The sequence below is a fragment of the Humulus lupulus genome, chromosome 7 (genome assembly GCF_963169125.1).
Source record: "Humulus lupulus chromosome 7, drHumLupu1.1, whole genome shotgun sequence".
Lineage (NCBI taxonomy): Eukaryota > Viridiplantae > Streptophyta > Magnoliopsida > Rosales > Cannabaceae > Humulus > Humulus lupulus.
Window position 1 is genome coordinate 17,982,231 of NC_084799.1, and position 10,291 is coordinate 17,992,521.

At 33.3% G+C, this 10,291-nt stretch overlaps 1 protein-coding gene across 2 annotated transcripts; it reads left to right on the forward strand.

The window, feature by feature from the left end:
- Positions 1-586: 586 nt before the first annotated feature.
- Positions 587-7,920, forward strand: LOC133790837 (protein BONZAI 3-like). Of its 2 annotated transcripts, none has more exons than XM_062228633.1 (16): positions 587-1,107; positions 3,408-3,455; positions 4,207-4,355; positions 4,455-4,503; positions 5,017-5,073; positions 5,254-5,433; positions 5,542-5,676; positions 5,781-5,842; positions 5,958-6,054; positions 6,138-6,252; positions 6,404-6,480; positions 6,573-6,710; positions 6,796-6,960; positions 7,037-7,150; positions 7,260-7,356; positions 7,467-7,920. In XM_062228633.1, exons 1-16 carry the CDS (start codon positions 904-906, stop codon positions 7,592-7,594), a joined length of 1,815 nt encoding a protein of 604 aa, XP_062084617.1. In that variant the 5' UTR covers positions 587-903; the 3' UTR covers positions 7,595-7,920. The 2 variants fall into 2 exon arrangements, with proteins under 2 accessions (XP_062084617.1, XP_062084618.1); XM_062228634.1 differs by having other exon boundaries at positions 588-1,107; positions 7,470-7,920.
- The last annotated feature ends 2,371 nt before the right edge of the window (positions 7,921-10,291 follow it).

Consider the following 10,291-nt stretch of genomic DNA (forward strand, 5'->3'; position numbering starts at 1 on the left):
ATTAAATGGTTTATACCTTTTTGACTATGTATTTTGTCCCTTTAGACCTTATATTTTGATAAATTACTTTTTGAATACTATGCTTTGTAAAATTGTTCAAATATATCTCTAAATCTGATTTTGGTCAAAGTTTTTTAAACTAAAATCACAAATAATTTAACAAACTAACAATTCAGAACAAAAATATAATTATTCTGTCTAATAACTGCGTTGTTATATTCAATTTTTTCTTTATCAAAATTGAGTTTAGAGGTCTATTTAAATAATTTTACAAAATACATGGTCCAAAATATAATCTTTTAAAATATATGGTCCAAATAGGTATCAACAAAATGCAGAGTATAAAAATGATTGTAACATAGCTTAAAATAAGAAATTAAATTTAGAGAAATTACAGCTTTAGATTTTAACATTAATTATAAAATTAGTTCTTTAATAATTTATCATTAATCATTACACGGTTTTGTAATTTCTGACTTAGAAAAAAAGTCTTGGTCATTCAGTCTTTTAGAAAAATATATCCAACTCAGGACTCCCGATATGTTTATATATATATATATATATACATATGCCAGTTCTTTGCTGGATATATGTATGTTTATAGTGTTAGTAATCTACCATTATTTTGTTTTATTTTCTTCCTAATTTTAAGACAGACAATCATTAGACAGAGCCTCACAACCAACCATTACCAGCTTTCTTTCACAGCCATATATTAATTATTAAGCTAATCACAGCTTACCATTATTATTACGTTACTAACAATAATTATTTATGGTTTAATATCCTCTTTGGGTTGGCAGGCAAATCAAAAGAGAGATTTTAGTTATAATTAGGTAAGGCAGAGAGAGAGAAAGAAAGGAAAGAAAGAAAGAGCAGAGCGAGAAACAGAGTGGTGTGTGTATGATTAGGTTTTTGCAAGGGAAGAAGAAGAAGATGGGAGGCTGCTTTTCGGACTTGGAAGGAGGCAAGGAAGGGATTGGAGGAGCGCAGGCGATGCCCACGGATTTCAACGCCCCTAACAATAGTGCCGGTGCTGGTCCCAATGACGCTGTCGATTTGTTCTACAGGTCTCGCTCTCAACTTCCGCTCTTCACTCAACTCGAGGTACCTATTCATTCTTTTATCATCGTTAATTAATTATGCTAATTCTTCTAATTAAGAAAAAGAAAAGCCATGGATGAAGGCTCTGGGTTCGACAACACAATTCATCCCCTCAATTCACTTATTATGGCTTAACTATTGGGTTCAAGTTCAAGATTCATCTCTATCTCCATCTATCTCTCTTTCTCTTTGAGACTGTTTGGTAGAGGGGAAAATGAGGGGAGAGAAAAAGGAAGATAAGTAACAGATTTATGGTCTCTGGTTTTTGGTAGGACATTAGATCGAGTGAGTGGCAGACTAAGGTTGCTTTAGCTTTCATCTAATTTGGGGTTTTCAATTCTTCTGTCATCAGAACTTATCTCGTAGTCTTTTTAAAAAAAAAAAATGATTTTGAAGAAAAGTATCAGTAAATGTAAAATTGGAAATTAGACTTGTTACCCCTATCCACTCTAATTTTTATCCACTATTTTTAGCTTTTATTTTAGTACCAAATTTTCAATTATTGTACCTATTATACCCATTTAATTACATATATTTTTTTTTCTTAGGATGCATTTTCAATTTAACACGACACATATAATACACGTTACAACAACACTTAACCATTACAATAACATTTAGAACTATGTGATCAAACCACAACATTTAGAACTATGTGATCAAACCATGTGATCAAATAAAGGTAGTGTCTAATTTTAGTGTCTAATTTTAGTTAACTAATCTTAAAAGTGGTTTGTTCTCAACTTTTCCAAATGTAAAATGACAATGAACAGATTTATTTGCAAAATAGTTGACATGGTAAAAAAAAAAGTGATCATATCAGTTCATGTGTGTGTTTCACTATGACTATCTTTTAATTACAGCGAAAATTGTGTGGCTAATAGTCACTTTCAGCCACTACAACAAATTATTTGTGACTAAGAAGTAAAGTTTAGTCACGATAAGAGTATGTTGGGACTAAAAAATGACAACAAATTATATTTTTGTGAATAATACTTTTTAACTAAGAATTTTTTAAATAAGAACATATTCATGATGAATTATTTTAGTTATAAAATTTTACTTTTAGATACAAAATATGTTGTAACTAATTTTTTTTTGGTGTTTATTTACAGTGAATTTACCATTTATTTGGAATTAGATAAGATGTAATTAAAATTTCATAAAAACTTAACACTAATATAGTAGAATACAATGATAGGTTGTTTTGGACCAGTCTCTTGCATAATATAAGTAATTTTGTTTATGATTGAAATTATTTATAAATAAAATTATATAAAAAATTTAGATTGCGATTACTTGCAAAATTTATAGACTAGTTCCTGAAAAAAATTACATTCAAAGTAAAAAATCTATATGTTTTATTAAATAAATGTGGTGGAGTGGAGTGTCCAAATACGAAGATAGACCCCCCAAAAATTAATTAAGTGGTGGTGTGAGTTGGCCAATTTTCCATAGTTAAGCTGAAATTTGTTGAATCTTAAATCTATTTTTTTGCATTCTTAATTTAAAATATAATAAAGATTAAATAATAATTTTACTTAAGTTTTCAGGTTTTTTTCCATTTACAAAATAAATAAGAAATGATTGATTTTCTATCACTCTTATTTTTTACCAAACACCATTTTTTTTCTATCACTCTTATTTTTCTACCAGACACTAATGTATTGGTATGTTGGTCGTGGTCTTATTGTATTGTATTGGCATATGTAAGCAAAACCACGAAGCTTCCCATCATTGTCCCTTAACAAAAAAGAAAAAGAAATTTTTATGTTAGGTTGGATTTTTTCTTACGTATTTTGGATTTCTCTATTTTGTTTTTGTTTTTGAAAGGAGGTTGTTGAGCTTAGTTTGTGAGGGAAGATGATAATTAAGTTTATTGACTTTGTTTATAACGTGATTACTTTTATTTCAACATAAACTTCATTTGTATGATGTATCTTATTTGGGGTAAACTTTGGTGTTTTTTTTTTATGTTGACTTCCTCAATGCACGCGACACAATGTTTTTTTTTTTGGAGGGTAACACAATGTTTAGTTTGACTTGTTTTTTTTAACATCAAGTTGCCTTTTACAATGGTTGACGTAACATTTATATTTATAGTTTTGAGCTGCCCATGATAACATTCAGATTTTTGATATTTTAATAAGGATTAGTGGTTCTTTCCACACGCACTTAGTTTGCATGCTTAAAAGTATTATTGACTAATGTAATTTATAACACTATTATTCTAAAAAAAATTGTATTAAAAAATTTATGACACTTTTGTCATTTTGTTGCTCTATCACAAATTTTTGTTGCAGTTATCTCTGGTGGGGTCTAATTTACGTGATCGTGACATCACTTCTAAGGTACGTAATTTTTGTTTTGAAAGTTAATTTTTTCATGTAAACATGTTTCTTGTGTATAGATTTGTGCTTGCGTCATTAATTGGTAATGATTTTTTGTGCTTGCAAAATAGTTTGGTGTTCTTTTATACACTTGAAACCATGCATCACTTTTTAATGGATTAAATATACACTCCAAGCTTATTCATAAATGGAATATACTGAGTAATTAAAAATTTCCCCACTAGATAGTAACTAATATCTTCTAGTATGATACAATGATAAGAAAGACAAACTTAAACGAAAGAAGATAGATATTTGTGCTCTAAATGGGAATGTTAGGAACCTATTTTAACTGGCTTTTGTTTGTGTGTATATTTCTACAATAGCTGTTAGAATTGCTTATATTTTATGAGCTGGACTGAAGTACTACTATTAGCTTACTGATAAGATAGATCCCAGTATATCGGGCATACTCTGATTTCAGGATGATGGGACATGTAACATGAACCGTGTGATTCAGTGCTTACTTCTTAGAAACTTCTCTCTTTCTTATTATAATATTTTCATGCCATCAAAGTACAAGCCTTTTCTTTTGCACTTTTTTTGAGAGTATTGTTCGCTGCTTTCATAGTGGTAAAGCTTGTCTTTTCCCCTGTGGTTAGATCAACTTGCCCCCACCTAGCTTTGAGTAACAATTACCCTGTTCTACTTTGGCATCTTTTTGTACATTTGTTTATGATTTAGGCTGAGAAAACATTTTCATTAATTGCAGAGTGATCCAATGGCTGTTGTGTCTCTAAAAAAAAGTGATGGTAGACTTGAGGAGTTAGGGCGTACAGAAGTGATACTGAATACTTTAAATCCTACATGGATAAGCAAAATTACAGTTACATACCAATTCGAGATAGTGCAACCATTAATGTAAGTCTTTAAATATTATTTCTAGTTCATATGTATTTATCTGGAAATATATTTTCTTAGGCAGCCTTTAACTTTACTTTTCCTTTTTATGTTTCCCAGATTTCATCTGTATGATGTTGATACACAATATCACCATATACCTGTAAAGGTATTCTGCATTTTTCTTTTTTGCTTTAAAGTTCTCAGTACTACAAAAATGCTTTAATGTCGCACTTTCCAAGTTGGTTCAGTGCACAGGAGATCTCTATATTTTTTTTAATCATATTTTTCTAATTGACTTTTCATTAAATATGGGTCTTTGGATTATGAGTTTCTGTCACGTTTTTTTAATAAATAAAATTATTTGTGAAACCATTAGACTGTTGTGAACTTTTTTGTAGTAACTGTCTCTATTGTTAGTCAGATATAGTAAGTTTATAAAAATATGAAAATTTGAACGCATTGAAAAAAAGGATGAATATAAAAATTTTATAGTTCATTGAATTGTAATTTAGATTACTATTTCATGTCATCTTATGATACTCCCTACTTTTTAGGACTTTATCTAGTGTACAGAAGTAATCCTCGCATTTTGATCTTATGATACTCCCTACTTTTTAGGACTTTATCTAGTGTATAGAAGTAATCCTCGCATTTTGAGTCTTTTTTTTTTCCCTTGCAGATGTTGAATTTGAAGGATCAAGATTTTCTTGGAGAATCCAGTTGTGTTCTTTCAGAGGTAACTTGGTTTTAGATCATATAAGTTTCTATAAGTATGTAACTGATTATACTTGTTTTGGAAATCTAGTGTATTTCACGTGTTGATGTAGCCTTCTTAACTATTGCATAATGCAATTGCGAGACATACTTTATGTTGATACAAATATGTATTATTTTTTTTGTCATTCCAAAACTTCAGATTGTGACTAAACAAAGCCGGAGTTTAACCTTAAATCTCCATAATAAATATGGGCCTGGTGGTTCAAGAAACTTGGGAACACTCACTGTCCTTGCAGAAGAAACAATTTCTTCAAGGAGTGTTGTTGATGTTGCATTTCGTTGTACCAACTTGGACAACAAAGATCTATTTTCTAAAAGTGTATGTCTGCATAACAGCTTGATTGAGATTTTTTTCCCTTCGTTGAAACAATGTCTCTATAAATTTTCGATTGTTTTGTTCACCTTTGTTTTCTTATTTCCACTTTAGGATCCTTTCTTAAGAATTTCCAGAATTCTTGAGAGTGGAGACTCCGTTCCAATTTGCAAGACAGAAGTAATTGACAATAACTTAAACCCCATTTGGAAACCATTATCCTTGAGTATGCAACAGTTTGGAAGCAAGGCAAGCTGTCAACTCATTATTCTAAGCTAAAACATTTTGTGTTAATTATTATTATTATTATTGTTTGTGATTATTGACTGATGACATGCTCTGAATTGGTACAGGATAACCCATTGATTATTGAGTGTTTTGATTTCAATAGCAATGGGAATCATGTACTTATTGGGTAAGAATTATGTTTATCAGCCCCATCTTTTGGAGTAATACGTAATTGATTAATTGTTTTGGAGAAAGGAAAAAAAAGAGATTTTTTTTTTTGATGTTTAAGTTTCATTCTCCAGTAAACTCCAAAAGTCACTGGTGCAACTAGAAAAACTTTACCAAGAAAGAACTGGTGTAAACTTTGTCTTGCCATCATCTAACAGTGGTCATGAAAAGGTCATTTTTCATGCTATCATTATATTTGAAGTTTCTTTTTGTTCATTATCTTTATAGTTGAACTCAATAATCTATTAACATAGGTACTGAAGGGTCAGCTGTTTGTGGACCGATTTTATGAGAAGGAACAATTCAGCTTTCTTGATTACATTTCTAGTGGATTTGAGCTCAACTTTATGGTTGCTGTTGATTTTACAGGTTATAAATTCTATTAACATTTTGGTTAAATGTGTAAGCACTTAAAGGGTTTATATATGTAGATTATGAGGGCCCAGTCTTCTCTTTTCCAGCCTAATCATATTGACTAGGAAAGTATGTTCTAAATATGATACAATAATTTGTTTTCCAGCTTCAAATAGAAATCCTCGACAACCTGATTCTTTGCACTACATTGATCCTACTGGCCGGTTAAATTCTTACCAGCGAGTATGCCTTTCTTGTAATTGTGTATTGTGGTTTCTAACAACCGAAAAGTTGTGAAATAAACATTTATTGATTGGTAAATAAACTCCTTGCAGGCAATAATAGAGGTTGGAGAAGTTATTCAGTTTTATGATTCTGATAAGCGCTTTCCTGCTTGGGGCTTTGGAGGGAGGAAACCAGATGGTACTGTATCTCACTGTTTTAACTTGAGCGGAAATGAAACTGAGTTTGAGGTAATAATAAATAAGCCATTACCATTTGTTTCATCTCCTGTTTAAATGGCTGGTTGTTAAGAGTATCATTCGTTTTAAAATACAGGTTGGAGGAATTGAAGGCATCATGACTGCCTATGCCAGTGCTTTGCGCAACGTTTCTCTTTCAGGACCCACTTTGTTTGGCCAAGTTGTAGACAGGGCCGCGCAAATTGCTGGCCAGTCTCTCTCATACCATGAAAACAAGTACTACATTTTGCTCATTATAACGGTAAGAACAAGAGCATACTTTTCAATATCTATCAAATACCTTGTTCTTGTTATTTGCTAAATGTGTTTGTTTATAGGATGGAGTCCTTTCAGACCTTCAAGAAACAAAAAATGCATTGGTGAAGGCATCGGATCTTCCTCTTTCGGTTCTTATAGTTGGAGTTGGAGATGCTGATTTTTCACAAATGGAGGTACTTAATTAGTTTTGCTTAACTTTGTATAGTAGTATAGATATTAATGAAGCGTAATGGAGTTGGTATTTTTGGAGGTCTCTGCTGTCTCACCTAGTTCACTTGGCAGATTCTTGACGCTGATAATGGAAATCGGTTGGAGAGTAGCACTGGTCGTATGGCTACACGAGACATTGTACAGTTTGTTCCCATGCGAGAAGTTCAAAGTGAGTTTCATAAATGATTAATGTACTAGCTAAGGTAGTAGTAAACTAAGCTAAGATTTGATATATAACAAAGTCAAATAATAATGAAAGTGTTTTCTGTGAATGAATAGGAGGAGAAGTTTCTGTCGTTCAAGCTCTTTTGGAAGAGCTGCCTGGGCAATTTTTGAGTTATGTTCGTAGTAGAGATATCAAGCCTTGCAACTTACATGGAGCCCACACATCTCTCTCTAACTCATAACTAGTTCTTTTCACCGATTTCCAACTGTACATATATATATATATGTATATATATCATGTATGTAATTACTTATAATGATTAGAGAAATTTGAGAATATATGCTTTTAAAAAGAGAAATGTGAGAAACTATGCTTCATGTGGCATTTTAATTCTAAAAAAGTACCCCATACTGTAACGCCCTGGTTAGCCAAAACCGTCACATTGTGTACTTTAAATAGTGCTTAACTCGCTAAACGAGTCATTATGCCATAAACGTGCATCTAAGTGTTATTAATAGGTCAGGGTGAAAATCTCAAGCAAAATGAATAAATATATTTGATTTAAAATATTAAATTGTACATGGGATTGCATAAAAGTGTTTACGAAGTTATTTACAATTTAAAATGATCATTACAGTTCAAAAGTTACAATCTGCCGACCTAAGTGGCAAATATAGGGTTAAACCCTAGTTCCCTTGCTAAATATCTTAGGCGTGGTGGTCAAGTGGCCGCATATGTATACGTCGCTACCTAAACTCTTCACTCAAGGATGGGTAAGTTTTTCTTTCCCTTTACATGCACTACATAGTACTTGTGAGTCAAAACTCAGCAATAAAACTTATTACTGCATGTATACAATATAAATAAATGATCATGAAATTATTCTGGGGCTTCAGCCCTAATCAGATGATGACTAGCTAGTCAATCCTAGGTCCTGCGCCCTGAATAGATGATTTATGAGGCATCATGGGGTCCTGCGCCCTGAATAGATGACTAATGAGTCTCTCTGGGGTCCTACGCCCTAAGCCATGTGACTATCAAGTCACCTGAGCTTTTTTTGCCAGGGTTCTGAGTAACTAGTCATTTAATGCTCATGTTGATAAGATCTAATCATTTCGGCCTGCGGTCAGAACGCTAATGCCGCTCTTAACTCATAAGTCAATTTCATACGACCAGCACCCAGTACTATTGCTGATCATGACTGATAAGTCTGAGCTTCCCGATCAGTACTAAACACCATTGTCGTTTCTGACTAATAAGTCAGTGCCATTCATAAGTAAGCAATGCTGCCAGGCATTTACAATGCAACCAATGTCCATATAAAGAGCACTCAACATGCCTCATCAATAATCACGTATGTCACATACTGGATGCAGTTTTCTTACCTCAAGTTCGGGCATAAAATAAATAAAGAACGATCCTGTCCTTAGGTCCTTAGCGATCACCTAATCATAACCAAATAGGAAAACCCATCAATAAAATGAGTAATAAAAGGTTCATGGACTAAAACCCAGCTCCCGGGACCTCGAATCCTACTAAAATGCTTAGTAGATTTGATCCTGAGCCTTGAAATTCGAAACCCGCGCCTAAAACTAGAAAAAAACTCAACTTGTCACAAAGAGGACAGGCGGGCTGTGACCTGCCCCCCAGGGGCCACAGCGCGCCCCCAAGACAAAGAGCCCCCTGTTTGGGTGCTAGTGGCGGGCCGCGACGTGCCTGCCAGACAGAGCCCAGGGGAGGCTATGGGGTTCATTCAAGTCGCGACTTGCATGAACTTGGTCGCGACTTGACCCCGCGAACCCAGCTCACCTGCATTTTCTTCAATTCTAACTCAGCCAAATCTTCAACCAAACAATCCCAATATCACAATCAATCATTAATACATCATTATCACCATTCCAACAACAAAACCCAAGCTTGGAAACACCCAAAACATCACCAAACATCCAATTACACAATCAAACTATAAAGCTAAAAGAATAACCTTAAAAATAGAGTAAAACCAGAGATTTAACTTAGAATCTTTACCTCAACCATGGATTGAACCCATTTCAATTGCCGAACACAACCCTAAACTCCAAGCCTTAATCCTCAAGCTTGAATTCCCTAGCTTAACTTAAAAAATTTCAACCCAAGAGAGAGAGATGATTGAGAAAGAGAGAAGAGAACACAACTCTGTTTTGTCTGCCTATGAAATCTACAGCCTTCCTTTGGTTAAACATATCTCATGGTCAAAATGACCAAATTGCCCCTAGGACCATTCTAAAGCCTTCAAAGCCACCAATGGCAAAATTGTCATTTCCCACCTATCCCGTTAATCATAATTAACGTCCTCCATTTCCCGTTACTCCTAATATCCTCAAATAATTATTAAATCATATCTTATTACCCACTCATTCCCGGTAATGTACTAAGCATCAAATTACCCCTAGGCTCACCCCGAGCCCGGTAATTAACCCTATTATGAACAAATCGCTAACTTGCATCCTAGGATCGTCTCATGCCGAATAACTCAAACATATCCACATAACAATGTGGTCTCACCCATACACCACATACATGCACATAAATATACAAATACACTCTTAACGGGTCAAAATTATGAAAATGCCCTTCTTATAAGAAGTGGGCCCACATGCATGCAATTATCATCATATAATAATATAACTCACATAATCATGCATTTAATCACATAATCGCATATTAAATAAATTATGACCCTCTTGTCCCCCTAATCCAGGCACTAAGCCACATTAGGAAATTTGGGACATTACACATACTATTCACATTTTAATTTGAGGCTAATGAATCCCCATTTACCCAAAGTAACCCTTTCATAATATCTTTCCCAAATATTCCTATTCTCTCTCTCTCACTTTTTCTCTATAGGTTTTCTTATTGAAACAGTAGCCACAACACAACACCACCATCACCATGA